Here is a 26,865-nt window from a genome sequence, read left to right on the forward strand (position 1 = left end):
ACTGCGCTTCCTGAGCTCTGCACTTTTGTCCCCTTTATTATCAAAATAGGAAACCAGTTTTAGATAATGCCGATAGGGACATGAGAACTAAACAGGATGAAATTGAATGGGTTTGATGGCTAGGAGTTGCAGAAAATATGCTTACATTTTTACCTAACTTTCTAGTGTATAAATTGTTCTTACATGTATTCTCTTCTTTAATCATCACAGCCCAGCCCTTGTGACCTAGGCTCGCTCTTGGCCTCGTCTTGAGAGAGTTTAGGGAATTGAATATCACTGAAACCTCAGTGTCATCAATGATCTGTGGAGGCTCGCCCTCCTTCCCATCCAGGTTGGGTATTGACCATCCTTTGAAGTCTCATCTCCTGCTAGTCCTTCATACTCACGGTAGTTCCAGCAATAGTAAAGTACTTGGAGGTACCTGAATGTGGCAAGCTCGCTTATACGTCTGTTTACTTATTCGTGCAGGCATTCATTCATTCATTCATTCACTCATTTATTGCTACTTATATCCTGAGCCTGGGGTACATCTCCCCACCTCCACATACTCCTAGTTCACAGGCTAAGCAGGTAAGTGTGTGTCTGTGTGCTGACAGCCTTGATGTTGGTGCCGGGGACACTGTGAGGAAGGCAATCAAACCCTGACTTCAATAAAGTTCAATAAGGCAAGTCCTGAAGTAAGTCATTTGGTGGCAGGCGGAGTGGGAGAGGAAGGAGGGGAGAGGAAGGCAGAGATTAGGATGGCATGGACCCCAGAGCCAGGCAGGGAGCGCTGAGTGGTACGGTGTAAGTGGAACAGATAAACCAGCAGGTATGCTGGTTGCAGGACTTTGTCCTGAGGCCTGAGGCAGCCATTGTGTGGTTTTTAAGTAGGAGCAGGGCAGGGTGCGGGTTGTTCAAAAAGACCTTACCTGGGTATTTCCTGTTCCTCCTGCTTCTCCCCTGATCCAGGGCCGCTCTAGCTTTAGATTCAGTCCAGGCATCGCCTCCTCTGCGTGTGCTCCAGATTCCTCGCATTGTCTGGGCCCCCTCCTCTGGTCTCATTGTACCCTGGACATGCAGACTAGAGATAAGGCAACAATTGCTTTTGTATTTTAACCATCTATTTACTTGTGTGTCCTTCCTGCCAGACCACTGGTTCTCAGAGTTTAAAATGCAGATTCTTGGTCCCTACCCAAGATATCCTGATTTAGTTTGGAATAGAGTCTGGGAATCTCCACTTTTTAATAAGAAGAATACTACTGTGAGCTTAATGAGGCTCTGGGTGTTACACATGTGTGTACACACACAAACATATACACCCACACACTTTCTCTTATTCATACTTATAACCATATTTCTTAACAGAGTGCCTCGTGCAGAATTGCTATACTTACAAGTGTTTGATTTACTGAAAGAAGTTACCAAAATTTATATATGTAAGTAGTGTTGGGGCCTAAATTAAAGGTCACAGATGATTCTGAGGTCAGACCCTGTTACAGATCACTATACCACAGCTGCCACATTACAATGGCCTCTAAGAAGCAGGTAGTTCCATTGAACCACAGCATCCTGCAGACCCAGAAATGAGAACGAGGGATCTTTCACTTACATTTTATAATTTTCAGTTGCATGTTACCGCAACTGAAATCCGCAAGGATACCACTAATGAGTGCTACCCACCCATTAGGACAGATACTGGGAGGATACAAAATTGTAAATTCTAGCTCTGGCCGCCAAGAAATTTTTGGTCTACTTGAGGTAAAAGGCGAAAGTACACAGCCGATTGAAAGGTTGTGCAAGATTGTGAAGGCTAAATGGAGTGCTGTGTATGGAAGAGCATCAGAACCACTCAGTGATCATGAGGAAGAAAAGGAGAGAGAGCCGTTAGCTGGAGGGGTCAGTAGACACCTTTGGATGAGGAAGCCCTTCTAGAAGATTGGCTTTGGGAAGGTGAGAAGCCGTTCTTGGTGAGGGGCGTGACCTGGGCAGAGTCCAGCAGGAGGAAGGGCCCGTAGGGGCGAGCACACCAGTTTGGAGCACAGATTTGTGTAGGAGGGCGGTGGTTGTTAACCTGGAAGGGGGTGTTGCTCCAGGCTTGGGAGGGCCTTAGATGAAAGGCTGGGCATATGTGACAGTCTGGTACTTTTTTTAGTTTCAGGTGAATTCAGCTCTTTAAAAGTCTGTTGTCCTCATCTCCAACTCCATTCACCTTCTCAATCAAAGTCATGAATTTCTGAATCTAAGATAATAACAATATATTCCTCTTTTTGGAGAACCCTGGCCAGACTTGAGTTCCAGGTCAGTGAAAAGCAGACCAAGGTGCATCCTGGGACAGTTTTGTTTGGCTTTTTCGTATGGAGGAATGTTTTCAGGTCCCTGCCTGCTCCGAGTGCCCGAGCCCTGCACACACTGCCGAGCTGTCATATTCCCTGTTGTGCGGTGCATTTACCGGTGTCTTTGATGAAAACATTTTTTAAAAATCAGAACTATGATTTCCTTAGTTATTAATCCAAAACACAGTGTTCAAGCCACCAGACACATGTTCTAGAACACAGCTTTCAGCTCCCACTGACCCTGTCATTGCCAAAGCAAAATTCTTAGCTCTTCCACAAGTCTGGGCAGACAGCCTCACTGAGAATGTTTTCCTAAGAAGTGTCACTCCTTAATAACCCTTTGATCCGGGATAATTTCTTTATAGTCTTAGATGGTAATTTTGCCCCAAGAAGTCCAAGGGGTCTCCGTTGAAGACTCTTGTTCTGTTTAGAGTTTGCCACAAATATTGGAAGAAGGCAGTCTTCTATCATACTATTATTTATATAGTTTTAAGCGGAAGGCTGTAGCTTATTTAAAAGTAGTTTCTGTTCAGAGTCTTTTACCTACAATTATAGTATGAAAGTAAAGTACCCGTCCTCGTGCGCACAGCCGAACTTTCTCATACAGCACAAGAAAATGCGGAAAGTTTTGTCGGGGGAGATTCGACCCTGTCATCTCTCATGAGTTACTGCTTCAGGAATGCAGTTCACGGAGGTGGCTTGGGGACAGTTTGCAATGCGGAAGTATATGCGCTCTCAAAAGCAGCCACATGGCTCTCCTTTCTAAATCCCCACTTTGTTACCGGTCTACACAGATGCTGAGAACTACTTAGCCAGTTTGTGCTCTGATTTGAGGCCACAACTGTTTGCTGTGGGTCCTTACTGAAACAGGCTGTTTGAGAATTGATCCATTTTATTTCTATGAGTAGAGCTTTAACCTGGCACTTAAAGTAAATACCAAAATTGCTTCATTTATGTCTAGTGGGAGCTCTTATTTTGGGAAAGTGAAAAATTTTTGTGTCTATCAATCACAGAAAATATTCCCCATTAGTTTGATTCTGAGATTCAATCGTTGCCTATAAAAGGTAAAAAAAAAAATTTCTAGCCAGCCTTTTCTCTCAATGTCTCTTTAGAACACCACTTTTTTGGAGCGGAGGAGAGGGTGGATCAGACTCTCAGTATCAATAGCTTTTCCTTTTTTTGCATAGATGGTTTAAAGAATTCTGAATGCCATAGTTCCTACTCCCCCTTATCCTGGCTCCATGTTCAAGGCCAAAGGTTAAAAATAACTGTAAAGGAAGCAAAATTAAAGCAAGAGGGAATTATCTCTGCATTGTTATAGAGAGCTCCTACAGTTTCACACTGGGTTTCCAGTTGACCTGGAGAACAGAGGAAAATGTGCAAAGCTTCATCCCTTACAGGTCAAGTGAAACCAGCTCCTGTCTTCTCATTTGATACAAATAAGAAACTGAGCAAAAGCAGACTTGAAGGCCAGAAAGAGCACAGAGAATTTTTAGTTCTCTTTCATCAGAATTGCTATATCACATTAAGGAACCAGCTCAAATAGAAACCTGTAGAACTGAGTCAACACTCTTCTCAAGGGCCGATGGTGAAGGTTTGTCCCTGCTTTGCAGTTAGAGCCACTCTCTCATTGGCTGTTTTTGATCTTTGTGATCAAAGATGGATTTGAGGATTCTTTTTAATGAGAATCTGTACGATAGCTGAGTACTTTACTTCCAGATAAGGAAGGCGAGCACTCACACCCATTGTGGGGCTTTCCGAGCCTCAGGGAGTCCTGGAGGGTGTGTGCTGTGGACTGTGCCAGAGTTGACCAGTTGCACTGGTGCTGGAATCAAGTGTATTTCAGTTGATAAAGAACTTGAGGGACTGGCCTGGTGACCCAGTGGTTAAGTTCGCACATTCCACTTTGGCGGCCCGGGGTTCTCCCATTCGGATCTCGGTGCGGACATGGCACCGCTTGTCAAGCCATGCTGTGGTAGGTGTCCCACATATAAAGTAGAGGAAGATGGGCACGGATGTTAGCTCAGGGCCAGCCTTCCTCAGGAAAAAGAGGAGGATTGGCAGTGATGTTAGCTTAGGGCTAATCTTCCTCAAAAAAAAAAGAATGTTAAAAAAAAAAAAAACTTGATGATGATGTTAATAAGACTCATTTTAAAGAGGCCAGAAGAAAATCTCCGTGAGTGTGCTAGAATTGTAAATGGAGATGAAGCAGAATTAATGTAATTTGGATTATTTTATTAAAATTTAAAAATGTTAAGATTGAACTGGATTATCTTAGTCAGCTAGAGATGGTATAAAAAACTTGGCCAAAGTGTGATTTTCCTCTGCTTGAGGACCGGAATAATACTGTATACACGGAATTTTAAAACGTAAGTCTAGATATTCTCTCCTCCTCACCAGCGTGTATGTATACAAAGTAAACATGAGGGGCTGGACCAATGGCATAGTAGTTAAAGTTCACACTCTCCTCTTTGGCGGCCTGAGTTTCACCTGTTCAGATCCCTGGCGTGGACCTACAAACCACTCATCAAGCTGTGCTGTGGTGGCATCCCACATACGAAAGAGAGGAAGACTGGCACAGATGTAGCCCAGGGTGAATCTTCTCAAGCAAAAAGAGGAAGATTGGCTACAGATATTAGGTCAGGGCCAATCTTCCTCACACACACACACAAAAGTAAACATAAGCCCTAACTTTTCTGAAACTTTGTTTTCTTTAGACTGGACACAATATAGGGCAGAGAGTTCTCAGGTGAATTCCACGGAATTGATAGTAGAGTCATATGTTTCTTTTCTCCACAGGAAAAACAGTTGCTAACTTCTCCCCAGAAATATAAACAGCTGTATCAGAAAGTCATGGTACAAACAGAAGATGAACAATTCAAGTTTTTAAAAATGGGCAAAAGATTTGGATAGACATTTCCTCAAAAGGAGAAATATGAATGGTCAATAAGCACATGAAAATGTGCTCGACTTTTTTAGGCAGTAGGGAAATGCAAATTAAAACCACAATACAATACCACTAGAAAGGCTAAAATTAAAATGACCAGCCACGCTAAATGTTTATGAGACTATGGAGCACAAGAACTTTTCATATTATTGGTGGGAGTGCAAAATGGTACAACCACTTTGAAAAGTGGTCAAGCAGTTTCTTTCAGGACTAAAAGGGATATACTCTATGACTCAGCAATTCCTCTCTTAGTTATATTTACGCAGGAGAAATGAAGGCATATCCCTATGAATGGAAGGTGGACGCCAACGATGGCACAATTTTGAACAACTGATGAAATAAAAGAATGGAGAATGTATTTGAGCTTGACATTTGCAATATTTTCCATAGAGTGGTCCAGGGTAGATGCCTAGAGAAGGAACTGTAATCCTATCATACTGTTCAGCTCCACAGTGAACAATATTTACGAGTGTCACTTCTTTTTATTTTTGGGAATACTATTTCTCTTACTGTGTATTTGTTCTGACATTAATGTGGCTACACTGCATTTCTTTTTTTTTTTGAAGATTGGCACCTGAACTAACATCTGTTGCCAATCTTTTTTTGTTTTTTTGTTTCTTCTTCTCCCAAAGGCCCCCAGTCCATAGTTGTGTATTCTAGTTTTGAATGCCTCTGGTTGTGCTATGTGGGATGCCGCCTCAGCATGGCCTGATGAGTGGTGCCAGGTCCGCACCCAGGATCCGAACCTGTGAAACCCTGGGCAGCCGAAGCAGAGCGCACGAACTCAACCATTTGGCCACGGGGCCGGCTGACCCCTGTATTTTTTTGTTAGTCTTCGTCTTGTATCTTCTTTCGTGCTTTGACTTTCTACTTTTTCTACCTGTGTTTTAGATTTGTGTTTTATGAACAGCAAGTCGTTAGTTTCTTTGTTTTTTAGATTGATTGAGATTCTCCCCACCACCGTCTCCACCAATTCCATTTCCCCCCTTTTCTGATTTGGGAGGTATAACCTTTTTTTAAGTGGTTATGCTTGGAATTTGAACACATCTATGTAACAAAGTCTAAAGTTAGCCTCTACTTTACCCTCCTACTGGGCAATATAAGGATCTTAGGATGCTTTAATTCTAGTCACCTTCCTCCTGGCTTAAGCGCAGTCATTTGGTATTTTAGACGTCTTTTTATTTTTCTTTTGAAGCCCCATTAGCTTGACATTATTACTTATTCCATCATTGTTTGTTTATATTTACCTACACGTTTGTAATTTTTTTAACTCACCGTTCTCTTCTGTAGCTCAGATCTTCCTTTGAGGATCATTTTCCTCCTCCTTGAAGTATATTCTTTAAAAGTTTATTTACTGAGGGTATTTGGTGGTGAACTATCTCAGTTTTCTGAAATATCTTTCTTTTGCCCTCATTCTTGAAAGCTAGTTTCACTGGTAACATAGACTCTTACGAATTAGAAGGAATTTCCTTGACCATTTAGCTCAGCCTTTTCCATTTCCAGGGAAAGCCTGCCACTGGGCACAGAGGCATACACGACTTTCCCAGGGTCCCTACTACCAGCAAGATAAAGTACAATTTCTTACCCTGATACTGAAGATGACCCCTGGCCCCATTCATCTCCACTACAGGATCCCCACCATCTGTCCTGCTACCCTATGGGAACCCTTTGTATTAGGGAAGTTGGTTTTCTCGTTGTTTCCCAATGACCGTATACCTGGGCTTATGTCATTCTTCCCATATATGGAATGCCCTCCCTAACCTCTCTGCTTACCTTGGTCTAAGTTCTACTCTTCCATAAAGCCCTAAATTAAATGCCATCTCTGCCGTGGAGCCTTTCTTGAGTACCCCAGCCCTCAGGTATCTTTTCCTGCCCTTTATTCCTCTAACACCTGTAGATAGCACATAGCCTCCATACTTGGTATTTTTCATCTCTTTATAGCTCATTTCCTCAACTAGAATGTAAGCCCATCTGGATCAGTGGCCTCCAAGCTTTTTGATCATGTAGATATCAGTGAAGAATTGTTGAGCATGCTGCCAAATATATGCATATTTCCTTATAAATTTTATATACATGTAGTATTGTATATGTTATAAACGCTGTAAAGTATCCACAGAATTGAAATGAAGAAAATGAGAAACCAATAAACAGAAGGGTCCATTAGTTTCTCCCTGCACCCCAGCATAATGACTTGAGAACATTCTTGGGTACTCTTACCCCTACTGCTTGGGGTTCTTGGACCTAGTAAAGTAGACGTTTGATAGGAATTTGATGATGATGGTGCAGGTGCTCGTTGTTCAAGTGACTAGGGCAGAAGGTGAATATTAGGAGTCCCTTGAACCTTATATTCTCTTCACTCTGGCCATTGGTACATATTGTTTCCTCTTTTTTCAATATTCTTCCCCATTTTTCCTGCTCTGCCTCCCCTTTACTTGTTCTGAAACTCAGAGGTTTGTTGTCCTTCCTAAGACGAGCCACCTCTGACTGCCTCATGTCTGGGTAAGGCTCCTGCCATGGACTTGGGGTATGCACAGTAATAGCCATTTACAGTATCCCTCCAACAGGAGACTTTCAGTTGTTGAAGGCATTCCTGTATCTTGTTCACCATTGTTCCCCTACTTCCCATCACAGTGTCCAGAACTTAATACATATTCAAAACCCTGTCGGTTTGGGGCCTTGCCTAGTAGCGTAGTGGTTAAGTTCATGCTCTCCACTTCAGAATCCCAGGGTTTGTGGGTTCAGATCCCAGGCAAGGACCTAGCACTGCTCATCAAGCCACGCTGTAGTGGCATCCCACATAAAATAGAGGAAGATTGGCACAGATGTTAGCTCAAGGCCAATCTTCCTCACAAAACAAAAACAAAAACCTGTCAATTGGATTAGTATATCATGGAGAGAGGAGAGGGAAGGAAGTGATTGGATGTCCTTAAAACCTAGATGGGGACCAAGGTCATAGCAAAAGATGACCTGCTATTTAGTGTCCAAAATGGGGCAGAATCCCTCTTTGCTCCAAAAGTGATTTGAGAATTGAATGATAGCTTAGATTTGAGAGGTATGTTGCTCTTCATTTTTCGGTGGGAACCCTAGCAGTTTCTTGAACTGTTGTATATTTAGACTATGTTTACTAGATTACAATGAAACTTTGAATTTAAACCTCTAAAATATCCAGGCTTTTGTTAATGTGGTGTGTTGAGCTGGTACTAAATACTCCAGAAGATGGAGTGACTTGGCACGCCTCATCCAGCTATTTAGAGTATTGTTATACACATCTCTGCTTTTCCTAGAAAAGTATGAACTCTTATTCAAGGACATAGACTGGGTCATTCACAGGAATAAAGAAGGAACCCTTGGAATGGGTTTTAAGAAGGGAGAATCCATTTGTCCTTGACTGGTGGAATGTTCTCTCTCTGGCAGCATGGGGATAACAACACTCGATCATAAAGGAGGGAATCCATTGCTAATCCAAACCTCTACTTTCATCAGAGGTTTCGATCCCTGTCAGTATCAAGTCTTTGTTTAAACTATTTTAAAAACAAATTTAATTTCTTCATCTCTTTTAAATTTTATTTTATTCCAGTTTCATTTAAGGCATGAAGCAATTGTCAAGAAACAAACAAGCTAGAAAGCCAACCTAGTAGTCAAGATATACACTTCCCAGTTGTTAGCCTCTGACAGGAAGTGAGCGTATGATATGAATGACATTTGATTAAAGCAGCAGTCTTCTTTCCTTTTTTTTTCAACTATCAAAAAAGCTGGCTGAGGTTCAAAGCCCTGGCATTACTGTTGCAGGAAACTTGGTTATGTGATAAAGGTGTTCTACCTTCAGTGTTAGGTTTTGAATTAGTCTGTTTACAATGAGTAGGGTGCAGTAGTTTAAAAAGATCATGTTGAATCAGCAACATGGGGAGGCAGCATTGCTTTTATTCTAGCCATGCAGTTGGAAAAGGAAATGATTAGGCATCATATTCCTCATGGCGAATATCCTGTCAAGTTTTTCTAAAATCGTAAAATCAGAACTTGAGAGCTTAGAAGGGACCTCAGAAATATACTAGTGGAAAAGAGAAAAAAAAAAAACTGAAAGGGAAATGGAATTAGCCAGACTAAAGGGCAGGATTCTTTTAGTTCTCAGCAGGAAACACATGTTTATCTGGAAGAGATTTTGGTTGGACAGGTTGTTTGTATAAGAATCTTTTTTGTGAGGAAGGAAGACCAACCTGAGCTTGGAGGCTGGGGTTGGGGGTGGAGAGAGCAGTCCCTAAGCTTTGAGTGAATGAGAAAAAATCCAGAGATTTCCAATAGGGAAACCCTGCTTTCATAGGAATGATATGCTAATGCTATTAGCTTACTTTTAAGTTAGTCGTAATGTGTATTCATTTTGTAAGATATGATGATTATATGGTAACTTTAAAAACAGAAATAGTAACTTTTAAAAAGATATGGAAAACTTGTGTCCAGAATAAAATCTGCACATGGATGTTTATAGCAGCTTTATTCATAATTACCCAAACTTGGAAGCAACTAAGATGTCCTTCAGTAGATGAATGGATACATAACCTGGGGAACACCCAGACAATGGAATACTATTCAGCACTAAAAAGAAATGAGCTACCAATCCATGAAAAGACATGGAGGAACCTGAAATGCAAGGTAAGTGAAAGAAGCCAATCTGAGAAGGCTAGATACTATGTGGTTCTAATTATATAATATTCTGGAAGAGGCAAAACTATGGAGACAATAAAAAGATCAGGTTGCCAGAGGTGAGGGTGGGGTGAGGTGGGGAGGTTTAGGTGGAGCGCAGAGGATTTTCAGAACATTGAAAATATTCCATATGATATTATAATGATGTATACATGTCATTATGCATTTGTCCAAATCTATAGAATATACAACACCAAGAGAGAACCTGAAGGTGAACTCTGGACTTTGGGTGATAATGACGTGTCAATGTAGGTTCATCCTTGGTAATAAATGTACCATTCTGGTGAATGATGTTGATAATGGGGGAGGCTATGCACCTGTGGGGCAGGGAGTACATGGGAAAGCTCTCAATTCTATTGTAAACCTAAAACTGCTGTTGAAAAAACAAAGTCTTTAAAAACATAGGGAAAGATATTTTGGGTGAAAATTAGTTGGCAAAATAGCACATAGAGTATGATACCACTTATGTAAGATTCAGTATCTATACAATGTATATATTTGGCATATACACCAAAATATTCAGTGATTATTTGTATAGTAAGATTTAAGATGATTTTTACAAAGAAACTTTTGTCTTTATAGTTTTCTGTATCATTTGCATTTTCTGTAGTGATCATATATTATCTTTATAAACAACAACAACAAAGAGCAAAGAGAGACATTTTCCATGTTGCCTCTGCTCTGAGAGCTAAAAGCACATGGCTTTATTGTCCTCTCATGTTAAGATAAATAGGAATTTGGTGATGATGGTGCAGGCACTAGTTGTTCAAGTGACTAGGTCAGAAGATGACTATTAGGAAGGTATTAGGGTATTAGGAGGACAGGAGATACCATGAGTGGGACATTTTCTCCTCAGTTAAATTTATTAATGAAGGATAAAAGAAAAATTGCCAGATAATTGGAAAATGCTTCCATTTTTAAGCATATAAAACCAAGATATTTTTTCTAACTTAAGCTTGGAGTTGAAGACAGTATTTTGAGATATTTTCCAGATAGTCAGCATGACAGTAAGAGTAATGATGGGGATGTACCTCAAGTGATCTAGGCCAAATTTGAAGGAACAGAAACACATTTCCTCATTATCCTGAAACCTAGTGGTGATGAGCCACTGAGCAACGTTTAATTTTCATTTTAAAAACCTGAAGAGTGAAGAAGTGGCAGCTGGAAGTCTACTTACGGATGAAATCAGTGGGGAGAAATGAAATATTTGTCGAATCACAGCAACAGAATAGAGATTCTGATCATTTTTACCGAAGAGGATTGTAGGATTCTTGCATTTGATAATAGGGAGCAAGAGGGAATTTCTGTTATTAAATTATGTGTGCAGAAAGGAGTAGGCACAATAATAGTTGAAGATGATTATTGTAGGGATTTTCTAATTATACTTCACCTCATTTTACGAAGAGTTTGAAGCAGCTTGTTAGAAGTATATATGGCAGCAAAATATAACTAAGAAATCAGGACCAGGGTAAGTATAAATTCATTCTGTGGCGGATGCTATGGATGTCCTGCCCATATTTCTTCTCAGCCCACACAGGAAGGCTAGAAATGCTGGAGAATTAATGCCTCTTTCCCCTGAAGCAGCCATCAACCAATGATGGATGGGAGCTGGAGGATAAATATCCCAATTTCCTCACCCTTGAAGATGTTCTAGCAACTCCTTGAGATCCCTGAAGGAGTCCAGTCACATGGCAGAATGAAAGGGAAGAGGGTATGGGATGGGTTCCTGAGAGCCAAGGGTGTTGGATCAGGGAGGTTGGCATTGTTGTCTACTGAACAGACTTCGTAGAAGAGTATAAGATCTGCTGGCTTCTTAATAAAGGCACCCTGGTCCTCTAACGTTGTCAACAGGGAGACCTGCCACCTGGGAGAGTGGCTAGACCTTGTATCCCTAGATCTTATTCCCCAGGAGTCACTTTCCTCTGGGGACTCTCACTTTTCACTAGGTCCGTCTGTCTACCATAGTAGCCCCAGAGACTGGCTGCTCCCCTTTAATGCACTCTCTGAAGCAGAGCGCAGGCCTGGCTGGACAGTGTAAACAAAGGTTAATGCCAGAAACTGAAATGTACGCAGAATAATACGCACCAGATGGTCTCTCTTACAAGGGATGGTTAACACATTTTCTGTGTGCCATCACTGCTGGCCTTACTCCTGGTCCACCTCAGTGTTCCTATGCAGAGCCTTGTGGATGCCCCATTCCTGGGGCCTCAAAGGAGAGGGAGAAAGACTAGTCTCTCATCCGACTAAAGCTCCCCTGAAAGTCATTTTGCTGAGGACTTGACTTTCTCTCTGATGTTGGATAGTGGGAACACCACTCTTTGGGGAAAACCCACTCCCATTACCTTACTATGGTTCAAATAAGACAACTATAGTAAGCCTAACTTCCATACAGGACGTTCTCGTAGACTGTAGCAGGGGAGCCATCTCACTACAGGGTGTGACGTGATCCACCCCATATTTCACAAGCATAACTGGATGGATTGCAGAGGGGAGCAAACTTACGCAGGGAGGCTAGTTAGGAACTATTGCATAGTCCAGATGAGAGGAAGAGGAAGGCATGAACTATACCCAGTGAGCATGGGAGGGAGGGAAGATCATAGTAGGTTTTGTAGAACTTGACAGTTGATTGGTTGTAGGTGGAGAATAACTATCTGAAGGCATCTCTAAGTTTGTTTCTGGATGACTCTAAGGATAGTGGTGCTATTATCTAGGAGGAAGAATGGGTTGGATAGGTGAGAAGAAGATTCAGCCTACAAGTGTCAAGTTTTCGGTACTTTGGGGATATCTTGGAGAGATGCTGAGAAGCTGCTTAGAAATAAGTTTAGTGGTTAGAAGCCAGAGCTAGAACTGCAGATTTGGGAGTCCTCAATACACAGGCAATTGTTAGAAGTCAAGAGAACATATGAGGTCTCTAAGGAGAGGACCAGAAGAATGGTGTACAAAGAGCCTTGGGACACACACGTGTTTAAAATTGACTGAAAGAGAAGAGCTGGTGAAGGAAACTAAGGAGGAGAGATTGTAGAGCGAGAGGAATCAGATGATGTTGGAGCCAAGGTCCCTTTCTTCAAGGACTGAGAAAGGGAGAGTTGTACTTTGGGCAGTACTCGTAGATACTAGAGGTGAAGGAGGTTAGGGGACCATGGGAGTCAGGGCTGTCTTCTTGTAACAATGGCATGAGAGGCCTTTCCTGTGGCTCTTGATGGAATTTCAGCCACATACAGGAGCTCTGTTCTGATCACCTTTTTGCTGACAGAGGAGGCTGGAGTGACGGATGAGGATGGGCTCAGCTTTTACGGGTGCTATGAACTGTGAGTCCTACTCAAGAGAGTCAATCTAGTAATGAATTATTTTTGTTTCCTCCACTTGCCTATGATAGCCATCCCCATGAGTTTTCATGACTGTAGGTGTTTATGTAGGCTGAGCTTCCTCACAGGGAGCCAAATCCCAGAGAAACACCTGTGGATAGTTCCTGTAGAGTCAGGGCTCGTAATACGTTGAGTCTAATCACTCTGTCTGAATTTGGAAATAACCATGAGTCATATGGTTGAGCTATTTTTAAAAAACAGAGAAGATTCTATACCACGTTGTGCCATTTGGGGGGCTTTTGCTTGCCATTTTAAAATACCAACACTCTTTGTTGCAGCCGTTGTCACTGGCGCTGGCACAGATTCCAGGAACCCTCTCCCCAGCCTGGTTCACCAAGGCCTCCTTCCTCTTTTCCAGACAACTGCTGATCTCAGCCCATTTATGAAGTCTTCCTTAATTAATCAGAGGGCTAGATATGCAACTCCTATGATTCTCTCTTCACTCAAGCCCCGCTAAATGCTCTCACCCACTGGTGGTGTGTGCTTGTTGTAGCGACTCAGGTTATGTATTCGCTTAACACATGTCCTAATCTTTCTCTGTTTATATCATTATCATCTCAGACAGGGATCATCTAAGTTTAAATTTTTATGCACACAGTTCTGTGATCAGACGGCTGCTTATTCAGTGTGTTTGATGATAGTAAGCAAAATTCTCTCACTACCTTATTACCTTTCAGGGATGTATTTTGGAGATATAAACAATGTAATACTTTCTGGTTCTTTCTTGACTAGTAACTTTAGGTTAACTTCTAAGATTTTCCTGTTTGTTTTTCTCACAGTTGTTCCCTCCCATGTGCACAAATGATAAACCCAATATCTCAGGAAGAAGAAAAAAGACATTTGATAACATTACTCAGTAGTTCAACAATGGGAGACAGAGTCTGGCGTCCCCACTTCTATCATCGGCCGCTTGACCTCGCTTGACCTTCCTGTTAGTTTCTGTTTCCTCACCAGAAAATTTATTACTTTCCAGGGATTCCAGGAGACCCAATGTTAATAAAGGACACCATGCAGTGTGGTGTTACCCATAAAGCCCTGGGATAAAGTCAGGAGCGGAGGATTCTGGTGGCAGTTCTGACTCTGGCTAGCTAGATGAACTTGGGGCACCTTGTTTAACTTCTCGAGGCAGTGCTTTGCTAGGTGTTGATTCCTCTTTTAGGCAATTAGGCGATTGGATTAAAAATCCTTTCTATTCCTTGAAGGCTATGGTAGTTTGAAGTAAGGGTTTTGGCAACAGTTGTGATAGGTAACACTTAGTTGCTACCTGCCAGGTACTTTTCTAATTATGTTACACTTAGTAATTCAGCGAGTCATCAGAATGGCCCTTTGAGGAAGGTTCTCTTGCCCTTCGAGTTCTACAAATGAGGACACTGAGGCATAGGAGATTAAACAATTTGCCCAATGTCCTCCACCTTATAAGGGGGAGAAGCAGGATTCATGCCTGGGCTCCGGATCCTGCGCCCTCAACCACCACACGTTCCTCTCCGGCCTGTTCTGTCAAAAGGCCCACAGGCTCCTCCTCAGGGGCCCTTAAGACAAGCACAGACCTCAGGAAGCAGCAGTGCCTCTGTGTTAAGCAAATTCAGCTTAACAAAGTTAAATCGTATGTTACAGAGAATCAAAGTTATTTCCTTTCTGCATATATCAGTAATTTCTGGAGTTAAAATGTGCTAGGCCGTAGACTTTCTCTCTGATTTCATTTGCTTGCAGTCATTTGAAAATCAGGAGCCATGATCCATGCTTTTGGCTCACGTCAGCATGTTTCAGAAGTACTTTCAAATGCAGATTTCTGCTACTGGAATATATAACCTTCAATTTAGGTAGGTAGATCGAAAGACTAAAGAGGATGAAGTATTAGCAATTTTTAAGATAAAGTTAAGCCAGTTATACAGAGACTTCAGAGAGACCCTCCTCCCACACAGAGGCTCACATTAGCTGACAAGTTTCAGTCCATTACAACCTTTTGCAATGAAAACTTCCCTGGGGTGGTTTGGTGGCTCCTAGTCGCTTATGCCTTCTGAAGTTCTCAAAAAGAGTGTGTGGGATGACGATCAGATTTTATGAAATAGAATTTTATTTCAAAATAGTTAATTTCCATTATATATGACATAATAATTCTCCACCCTGCCAGTGAGATAGCTTGTCAAAACCGACTCCCGTCAGGCGCATCAGGGCTTGGGGCCTGCCCACCTGTGGAGACTGGAATGTGGTTTCCCTGCTGGGGCCCTGAGCCAGCTGCCTACCGACTTGAGGCATTGAGCTCCTCAGGAGCAAAACGGAGGTTGCGATGCAAGTTTTGGCTGTAAAACACGTTAGGGTTGCCTGACATGTTCAACCAACGTGTGATCTGAAAGAGTTTTCAAAGCCCCGGCTGGTTGAAGGCACAACAAGATTAAATTGTCTTTTGTAGTCCTTTTAACTAAGTCCTAAGTCAACAGGAGGCTGTGCAAACAGAGAGGAAGCTCCCTGTGCACTGCTTGGGAAGTGGGGGTGGAGTCTGTGCCCAGGGGAACATGGTGTAGCCCGAGAGCTCTTTCTTCCTGGTCATGGCCTCCATCAAGAGAACGGTGATAGGGATTGGAAGCCAGGGGGGCTCCTGTTTTCTTAAATGACCAAATGTCTGGCAAATTCCCAGGCGTGTGTGCAAGTGTGCATGAGTGTGTTTGTTTGCTGTTTAAACACAAAGAGGCACATGTGCAAAAGAATACAGAAGAGGGAAGAATGAAGTTTTGTTAAAATGACCCATATGAGGTTCTTCTGAGGCAGCTTGGATAGAGGGGTGAAGAAGAGACAGCTCCCACTGTTGAGGGATAAGGGAAGAGGTTGAGGTGCCTCCCAGGTTGCTGTGGGAACAGAGGGGAGGGGCATTTCACCTCAATTTAGGATTTGGGGGAGGCCACTTAGGCTCTGAGGCAGACAGGATAAGTCTAAATTAACTAGCTGGGGAAAAGCGGGGAGCGGCATTCCAGGAGGGGTGAAGGTATTAAGGGATGACCAACAAGGTGGACAGCTACAAGCAGGTTCCCCCTAAGGTCTACAGGCTGTAAGCAATCACCTAGAAAATTTGTAGGTCATGATATTGCTATGGTAATAGCTGTTGAGGGGGAAAAAGGATTCAATTCATGAAATATTAAAAATGCAAGTGAGCTGACCTTTTAAAAATCTTCATAGGATTAAGAGATTAAATAAGTAAATTCTTGGTAATTAGACCCCCAGGGAGAATTTAATTTGCATGTAGATGTGATCAGTGTTTAGTAATTCAATACTGGTTTGCATTGGCCAGTGTTCAGCTGGGTCTCAGGTTGGTGATAACATAGGCTAGATATAGGGTGATACCATTAGGCTAAATTTTTATCATCTGCCAGCAAAGGAGCATTAAAATTGTTCATTTTGTGGTTACTAAATGACTTTTAAAGTATTGTGGAAGAGAGCATACAGTAGAGTGACTTCTGTTCTCATGTGACCCATATTCAAAATTATAGGAACTTCTCAGGAATATTGATTATGATACTATCCCCACAGGGCTGCGGGGCTGAGGACAGGGGGATATTTTATCTTCTTTAGACAGATGGGAAACCGACAAAAGAAAGTAATTAGGCTGCTTGCCAAAGGCTTAACATACATACCCCAAAAGGAAAACTACAGGAGGTACAACTTTAACGGTGCTAGAGCCTCTGAAGGCGTTAAAATCTTAACCAAATTCATCTTGGCTATTTCTGCATTTCATTCTTTGAAATTTCTGATGTAGACCCTAATTTTTACTGTTAAAAAGAATGTAGATGGGGCCAGCCTGGTGGCACAGCAGTTAAGCGCGCATGTTCCTCTTCGGTGGCCCAGGGTTCACCGGTTCAGGTCCCGGGTGTGGACATGCACCACTTGGCAAGCCATGCTGTGGCAGGCATCCCACATATAAAGTAGAGGAAGATGGGCATGGATGTCAGCTCAGGGCCAGTCTTCCTCAGCAAAAAGAGGAGGATGGGCAGCAGATGTTAGCTCAGGGCTAATCTTCCTCAAAAAAAAAAAAAAGAATGTAGCAACTGATATCTATATAGCATATGTCCTTGCTTTGTGGTTTTTTTTTTTATTGAGTTATTGATAGGTTACAATCTTGTGAAATTTCAATTGTACATTAATGTTTGTGAGTCATGTTGTAGGTGCACCACTTCACCCTTTGTGCCCACCCCCCACCCCACCTTTCCCCTGGTATCCACTAAACTGTTCTTAGTCCATAATTTTAAATTCCTCATATGAGTGGAGTCATACACAGATTATCTTTCTCTCGCTGGCTTATTTCACTTAACATAATTCTCTCAAGGTCCATCCATGTTATTGCAAATGGAATGATTTTGTTCTGTTGTGCAGCTGAGTAGTATTCCATTGTATATATGTACCACATCTTCTTTATCCATTCGTCTGTTGATGGGCACTTAGGTTGCTTCCATGTCTTGGCTATTGTAAACAGTGCTGCAATAAACATTGGGGTGCACAGGACTTTTGGGATTGCTGACTTCAGGCTCTTTGGATAAATACCCAGTAGTGGGATGGCTGGATCGTATGGTAGTTCTATTTTTAGTTTTTTGAGGAATCTCCATTCTTGCTTTGTGGTATTTTTTATAGAAAAAAAATCCTACAAGTTGATTTGCTGTATGAAAGGAAATGCATATTTAAAACTTTGACAGGTATTATCAAATTGGTCTCTAAAAAAAAAGTACTCTTGAGGGGCCAGCCTGGTGGCCTAGCAGTTGGGTTCACGTGCTCGGCTTTGGCAGCCCTGGGTTCACGGGTTCAGATCCCAGGCGCTGACCTAGCACTGCTCGTCAAGCCGTGATGTGGCGGCATCCCACATAAAATAGAGGAAGATTGGCACAGATGTTAGCTCAGCAACAATCTTCCTCACAAAAAAAATTCTTGAAATAGCTACTTGTCAAATGATACCATGTGGCTAGCTCTGTGATAATACTTTGAATGCATTTCCTCATTCAGTCCTTGGAAAAATCCCATGAGGAAAGCACTGCCTGGTTTACTGATGGGAACACCAAGCCTTAGCAGGATAAACACCACTAGAGGCAGCGGGGTCCGGACTGGAGCCCAGTTTATTCTTCTACCAGCAGAGGTTGGAGGTGCCTGTTGCCCCACACCCTTGTAAGAACGGGCATGTTAGCAATCCTGATAAGTGTTTGCCCATTTCAGAAGTGAAATGTCATTTACCTCCTGGCTCCTGTGTGACCGTCTTGGATAGGATCGGACATCTTGGCATGTTTATTGTCTGTCTGCAGACTTTAGTTTTTTGAGTTGCCTATTCATGTCCTCTGCCCCATTTTTGCTAGACTATTCGTCCTTTTTTCTTATTGATTCCACGTATTGTAAATAGTAACCCTTTGTCATGTTGCAAATCCTTTTCTCCCCAGTTGTTTCTTTCAACTTTGTTTTGTGTCTTTTGCCAAATAGAACTTTAAATTTCCGAAGTTGCAAATCTGTGAATGTTTTATGGTTTTAGAGTTTTCTTATCCTTATCCCATATCAGGAGTATATTTTTTCTTTGTTTTCTTATCTTTTATAATTTCCTCCTTAACATTTATCTGAGATTATTTTGGTGGAAGGAGTGAGATAAAGATATTTTCCAAAAAGCTATCTAGTTGTTTGAACACCATTTATTGAATAGTCCATCTTTTCCCCATGATTTGAACCATATTCTCTTTCAGCTAAACTGATTTCTACTTTTGGACTCTTCTTGAAGTGGTAGGGCACTTTTTCAATTATTGTGACTTTAGCATATGTTTTAACATGTAGAGCAAGTCCTCTGCCATTGAAATTTTTGGACAGTTTTTAAATATTTTTGGTATCAAATAAACTTTGAAAAAAGTTGTCAAGTTTAAAACATCCTTTGGCAGTGTTGCTTGGTTTTTTGTTGAATTTAGAGATTAGTTTAGAAAGAATTGACAACATTATACTATTGAGTCTTCATATCTAAGTACTTCATTTTTACATGTCTTTTCATATTATTCAGTTGGGTTTTATAGTTTTCTTTATATAAATCTTCACTTCTTCTCATAAATTATTCCTACATAATTTAGTTTTTGTAGCTGTATGAATAGAATATTTTTTATTATATATTCTAATTGATTCTCTTGATATACTAAAGATCTGTTGATTTTTAATGGTTTATTACTGTCCATCTTACTGAGCTCTGTCATTAATAAATTTGGCTGAATTCTACTGAGTTTGCTACTCATGTATCAAACAACTCCAAATAATGGTATCTTTGCCTCTTTTTTCCAATAGTTTTGTCTTTTATTTTGTTTTCATTTCTAACAGTTTTGGTGAGTACTTTCAGAGTGTATTGAGTAATAATGGTGATAATTGGTCTTATTTGTTTTTGACTTTCATGGGAATTTTTTTTTAACCTACCATTCAGCTTGGTGCCTTTGACGTGTGAACGTACGTTTTAGTCATATTAAAGAGACAGTCTTCTAACCTTACTTTTCAAAAGGTTTTTTAATGGATTCCTAGTTAAATTTCATCAAGCGCCTTTTCAACATCTATTGAAATGATCATGCTTATTTCCTTTTACCTATTAATAGAATAAGACACAATAATAGATTTTCTAATAATATACCCTTTGTTACGCTTCAGGGAAAATTCCCACTTGGTCACACTGGGCTTTTCTTTTAGGATAATGCTGGATAGTGTGGAAGTTCCTGATTGTCTGCGTATAATCGCTACTGGGAAAAGTCCATATAAAATGAATCCTTCAAAATGAGGACTAAATTTTGTTAATAGTTAAAAAATGGAAGAAGGAGTTTGAAAAAGGAAACTAGAATTATGAAAATCTTTATTATATTAAACAAATTTTGTTCCCTTGCTCTAGACACTAACTTTTAGAAGAAAATGATTTTCAGAGAATTTTGCTGTAGCAGAATACTACCTATTTTATTTTTTCATTTTTATAGTACTGTTTTAAATAGGATATTTTTAACAAGTGTTTGAGGTGTCATCATTTTCTCAGGAGCGTAATATGTTGATACTCAAATTATTCTATCTTAAAATGACAGTCACGTCATTTTATCAAATTTCTTTTGTTCAGTTGTTAACTGATCTAACTGTGCCAGAGCCTTATCTGCCATTGGCTTTGGGTGTGAATCTAGCTGTTTCAAATGTCACTTTCCATAGACTGCATGGAAATTCTTCAACCTTAACCAGATTTTCAGTTAATTTATATTGCATATTAAGACGTTCAGTGTATACATTACCACATCAAAGAAACTGAGAAGCCAATGTCATGGGCGGGGAAAAATGCTGATATTAAGTGGAAAGAAATATTTGTGTTGGGGACTAAGTGGAAAGGAATAGGAAAGCAAAGTCCCTATAACATGAAAATATTCACTAATATTTTCTAATATTGCTTTCCTATTCACTTTGTAACTACACAAATTTCAGTAATGAAGACCCCTACATCAATATTTATGAGTGAGCTTGATATATAAGCAGCGGGGTACTTTTCCTGAGGTCCATAATTAGAATTTAGATGGTCCAGAAATTTGATGGGAGAAAAAATTTTCCATCTTTATTTTCATTAACTTATAATATGAATGTAGCATTGTTTTTCCATTTACAAACAAACCACAGTAGTATTAGCAGTACTTATGATGTTGTCACAATAGAAATCACAGACGTTTTCATGTCATGTTACGGTTTTCACAGACATTTTGAAAATGCAACTTACCATCATCACTACTTCAAAATTATTATAAGGACTAGGTCTACCACTAAGTATTTAATTAATTTATAGAAGAAGCACATATATTATTCTATCTCACTTCAAACATATTTTCATACCTGATTTCCTTTGTAATCTTACATATTTTATTTTTCTGGATTATAAAACTTTATTCTGAGAAGTGACCCATAGGCCTCCTAGACTGTCTCAGAGGTCATGACATAAAATGATAACTAACCTCTGATTTCTTTTTTCTCTTATATCTTAGGATATATCAGTTTTATCTTTTAGTCCTAGGATTGTATCCCTTAATTTCCTTTAAGAAATGAACACTTTTCTTCTTTTTCTATTTTGGACCAGGCTTAAACACTAACATTATCTTGTCCTTGAAGGCTTAAAATAATTCACCCATGAAACCATCTGAGTCTGATGGGTTTTGAGAGATAATCCTTAGAAAACTTTATGGATTTCTTCCAAAAATTTCATCTGTTTGGTTCATGTAGCTCTTCTTCAATTAATTTTGGTCATTTACATTTTCATGGAATTCTTCCAGATTTTAAAATTTATTGGCAAATTATTCTTATATGATTCCTTAAATTTCTTTTGCATACGTGATTAATTTAAAAGCATTATTAAAGAGTTAATCTTTATTAATCACAAGACGGTGCATACATTGGAAAAGTTCTAGTATAATTCTGTGGAAAACATTATTTATTGTCTTTAGATGGTGCACAGTTTTCAGAGTCTTCAGATTAGGAGCCACTATTTTAAAAAGATGAAGTTAGAAAAGGCACTTTGCACCAATTCCAGGTTAATTTCTACCTATTCCAGGTTAGCAGAGGTGGTGCTGAGACTGATGCTTTGGGGCAGCACTCTCTCTGGCTGTGTGGGGGCAGTTCCCTCATTCAGTTTGTGAGGATGCCAGAAAGAAAGGGAAATAATGAGGAACTCTGTTTCATTGGCCAGTAGGTATAGCCAATGGACAGACCTGAGGTCCTGGACAGCTGGACAGGGACTAGGAGGCCATGCTGATGTCACAAACCTGAGCATCAGAACCCTGCAAAACCCATGCTCTGTGCTGGGGACACTGGCCCAAGATAGCCAGTTATAACCAGACAATGGGAATCTCAGGGTTCGCCTAGGTCTAACCCTAAAATTACGAGTCCTGAGGTTACCAGGAAAGCATGATGATTTTTCTGGGGTGTTTTGCATCTTGAAGCAAGAAAAAATAATTTGGGGAGTATTTGGACTATCAAACTTTCTCATACACTAGGTGCAGATAGATTCATTACACATTATTCTTTTTTCCCTTCTTTTGATATACAGCTACTCTCCAGAGAGACCGAATCTTCAAGCATTTTACCAGGAAGCGCCAAAGGGCTATGCGAAGGCGAGTCCACCAGATCAACGGACACAAGTTTATGGCCACGTACCTGCGGCAGCCCACCTACTGCTCTCACTGCAGGGAGTTCATCTGGTGAGAGCTCCTCCAGCTTCTCTCCTCCTCAGAGCGTCTTTCTAAGGGAGGCTTCCTCCGGTTAGGTGTGATTTCAGGAGAAAGCAGGATTATTAAGAATTGTTTTAGGATGCGATTTTTGGCTCTTATTTTTAACTTGTTGACCCAGCAATTTAAATCCCTAATAAAAGAAAACCTAAAGAATTTGCAGATCCAAGTTTTAGATGTTATTTCTTTTCCCAAACATTTTGGTAAGGGTGCTAAGGCATCATGAACTGGTCAAAAACCACTACTCAGAGAGAGAGGTTAATTGATGAATAATCTGCTCCTAAGGAAGAAAGAAATATCAACAGTATTGCATTAAGAAGACATGAATCCCACGATGAGTTATGGAAATTAACTGTTGTAATTCAGCACACAGTAGTCTTCGGCCTTATGTATGTAGCCGAAGGTAATAGCTCTCAGTGATCATATACTATAAGCCCTGGCATTTAGGAATTAAGATAATTAACAGTCAAGAAATTCTAGATGAATTGGGGCAATATCTTACTATACGTGTGACTCAAGCTTAAGTCTCAGTGGCGAATCGATAATGTAAAATAAGTTTAGGTAATAGTTATCTTCAATGAGAGGCAACATTAAACACGTTTATTTGGAAAGAGAAGAAGAAATACCCCTCATGCACAGAGGAACATACACACATACACACCCATCTCAGAAGGAGAAAACACAGTTTAGTGTCTGCAGCCTGAAAGGAGATCTATGTTTTTGTTGCAGACTTTAGCATTTTGTTTAATGCAGGCAGAAGAACTTGGTTCAGAGTAATTTCTGAATATTGATCAATTACTTTGTATTTTGTGATGATTTTGGATTTTATGCCTGTTAGCAGTCAGAATCCAGGGTTAGTTACTGATTCTGGCATCTTTAATCAAGAATAGAATCTTCTCTAAATCAAAGGCCCAAAACTGGCTGCTGATATGAAGTCTACAAATGTGCCATAACAACTATAGTCTTAGGAAAAAGTTCCTATTGCATTTTCTATTGAAAAACTCAGATGCCATGATGTCTTTGAGCCCATTTTCCTTCTTTGCACCAGTCTTCACTCTCTAGCTGGTTGTGGTGCCACCTCTCCCTGTGGTTTGCTTGACCTGAAGGGTCACTATCCGTTGCCATTTATTTCATGTCACACCGTTCTGCTTCCCTCCTTTATGTGACCTGCCTTTATGTGACCTTTAAATGCCCGTATAGGCATTTGTAGTGACAACCTGTGACCTCAACTAGCATTCTTAATGGGAACTTATTTGATAATTTCACTAAATTTTTTCTATCAAGGAAACATTAACTCCCACCCAACCAGCCTTGTCACATACACACACACACACCCATATTTAAAATATTGGTATATGTGTTATATACATATGGGTAAGAGTATGCTATGGCATTCAGTCTCATCACCTGCTAGATGTGTGAACCTAGACAAGTTTTATAACCCATCGGTGTCTCCCCATTTGCAAAATAGAGACAATAATTTTATTTTGTTTGTATAGTAAGCTTTTATATAGACCTTAAAGTGCCAGGCACCATTCTAAGCGTTTAACATTATCAACTCTTTATCTTCATAGTAACCCTGTGTAGGAGGTACTGTTATCATTATTCCTTTTTATAGATGAGGAAACTATGGCTCAAAGAAGTTGACAACTTGCCCCAGTCACACCCGGGCCATCTGGCTTCATGGCTATGCTCTTAGCCATCCTATTATGTGCGCTAGCTCACCTGGCTTTTGTGAGGATTGAAAGAGATGGTACATGTCAGCTGGTTGGCTCAGTGCCTGGCAGATCTTACAGGCTTAGTAAAATGTGGCCTTTGTTAATGAGAATGAGAATAACATCACCATCACCCAGAGATTGTATTAGGGAGACAGAGAGCTGGAAGCTGTAGGCATGACAGGCACATTGTGGCCGCATTTCTGCTCTCCCGTGGACTCCGGGGTGATGTGGGCACAGGAAGAGAGAGGGGGCCTCAGGTCAGGCAGCTGCAGTGGACTCATCTGTTTATGTCCATACGTGAATCTTCGTCTGTTTACTTCACCCTCTGCATGTCGTCACGTGTACGTGAGAGAGGATGCTAAACTAGGTGGTGGAGTGACGCCTCAGGCTGAGGCTCAGTCATACGTATGAATGAGGGTTTATTTTCATTGAGGACTTGAGGCCTTGCCATGGAAGTGGTTGAATGAGAATTGCCTATTCCCACCTGTTTATATCATCTGGAGCATTCTAGGCCATCAGATGATTTCCTCTGTGCCTTGTGGTAACAAACAAGGGCTCAAAAAGCACATCATCTTTGCCTCTTCTCTGAAATTGTGTTTTTCATAAAGGACCAGAGGATGAAATTTGTTTTCCTTAAGTACTCTAATTATGGGAGCATTGTTGCTGAAATATTTGACTGATGGTCACTTTTTTCTCTATTGTTTTGAACAGGGGAGTATTTGGGAAACAGGGTTATCAATGCCAAGGTAAGAAAACATTTTTAAAACCATGTTTAATCTTGTTTCTATGTTAAAAATTTATTATGCCAGGAGGAAACAGGATACATTCCATTAATATTGTGATAAATAACTCTGTAGGTCAAATGAGACTCCCATAGAATTACAGCTCTTTAGTTTTGGTTAAATTTTGGCTATATATTTTTCAGACAACATAGAGGGAATGTTTTTATTCCTAAAGCCAGGATGCCTAATGAAGTTTAGTTGTTTAAAGTTTTGTCTGTGCAATAATGTGAAAGTACTAAAAGGTAATGCCATTGTGTGAGCAGTGCCCTTGAATCTTGAAGATAAATTTTTGTTTTTCTCCAATCTCACCATCAATAGGGGAGAGACGTTTTCTTATCTTTGCCCTCATTGGAAATAGAAGTTATTATCCAAGTTGCTTTTTTGATTTTCTGATTTTTAAAAGAATGAGAGAAGTGTTCAAAGTTAAGCTATTAATGATCTTGTAAGTCATTACACATTAAATTTATTGCGATTTTTACAATTCTAAGATAAATCCAATTTACTAGTGTTCTGGCAGAATTGGAACGAAATAAAAGTGGAAGGAGTGGAAGAAGACTCTTTACTCAGGAGATTTAGCCAGACTGGACTGGCCTGTCTTTTATTTGGGCCTCCCTATTGTTGGCTTGAGCATCGTCACACGGTTTATACATATGGTACCTGTCTTCTTGATCTATGCTCTACAGATGATTGCTGAAATAGCAAAACATATCCTAGAGTGGTAGCCTTCATGTAAATAAGGAAATCCTGCCTTCTTTTCTGGAGGAGGTGAGGTAAAACTTTATTTCCCTTAGAAGAATGGAATAAGACATACTTCAATGTGTATGAACAAATTGATTGAGTTCTCAAATTTAGAAAAAATAAAATATATAATCAATACAACAACAGTAATTGACCTTATATTATTAACCTCAGCCCCAAATGAGAACAGAGTTCACAGGTCAGAATTGACGTCACTTTTTGACCTGGACCTCCCCAGCATGGGGATTTGCCTGGCAGCCAGCTCCAGTCTCTCTCATGCATAGTGCCAGGATATTTTATGGGCTGATTTTCAGTGGGCCACCTGCTGTTAAAAGAGCCAGAAAGAACATTGGTCAGGAGACATAAGACACCAATTTGTTTACATCTTGCTCAGGAATATAAAACCAAATACCTGACTGGAGAAAGGTATACTATACTAACACTAATCAAAAGAAAGTAGACAAAGCAGAGTTCAGAACAAGGAGAATTATCAGGGACAAGGAGAAGCATTATGTAATAATAAAGGGGTCAAATCTTCAAGAATACATTACAATCCTTAACATGTATGCACCTAATAACAGGGCATCAGAAATATGAGAGGCAAAAACTGATAGAACTGCAAGGATATACAGACAAATCCACTATTATAGTTGGTGACTTCAGTATCCTAGTAACTGACAGATCCAGCAGGCAGAAAAATTTGTAAGAATATCACAACTTGATCAAATTGACGTTTATAGAATATTGCATCTACCAACAATAAGTGTATGCATTCTTCTCAAGCTCACAAGGAACATTTATCAACACAGGCCACATTCTGGCCCATAGAACAAACCTTAACAAATTTAAAAGAATAGAAATCATAAGTATCTTTTTGGACCACAATGGAATTAAACTACAAATGAATAACAGAAAGTTAGTTGGAAAGCCCCAAAATATTTGGAGATTAAACAACACATTCTAAATACCACATAGGCAAAAGACTCCAGAGAAAATAAAAAATATTCTGAACCAAGTGAAAATGAAAATACATTTCATCAAAATTTGTGGGATGCAGTGATAGCAGTACTGAAAGGGAAAC

General features: G+C 40.3%; 1 protein-coding gene across 1 annotated transcript in view; it reads left to right on the plus strand.

Annotated features, from left to right (window-relative positions):
- Window positions 1-26,865, plus strand: part of PRKCH (protein kinase C eta) — a 212,516-nt gene that overhangs the window by 90,756 nt on the left and 94,895 nt on the right. Inside the window, exons 3-4 of the mRNA XM_046647473.1 lie at window positions 22,369-22,519; window positions 24,976-25,010. Coding sequence (XP_046503429.1) covers window positions 22,369-22,519; window positions 24,976-25,010 — 186 coding nt within the window. The remainder of the gene's footprint in view (window positions 1-22,368; window positions 22,520-24,975; window positions 25,011-26,865) is intronic.

The sequence above is a fragment of the Equus quagga genome, chromosome 20 (assembly GCF_021613505.1).
Source record: "Equus quagga isolate Etosha38 chromosome 20, UCLA_HA_Equagga_1.0, whole genome shotgun sequence".
Classification (NCBI taxonomy): Eukaryota; Metazoa; Chordata; class Mammalia; order Perissodactyla; family Equidae; genus Equus; species Equus quagga.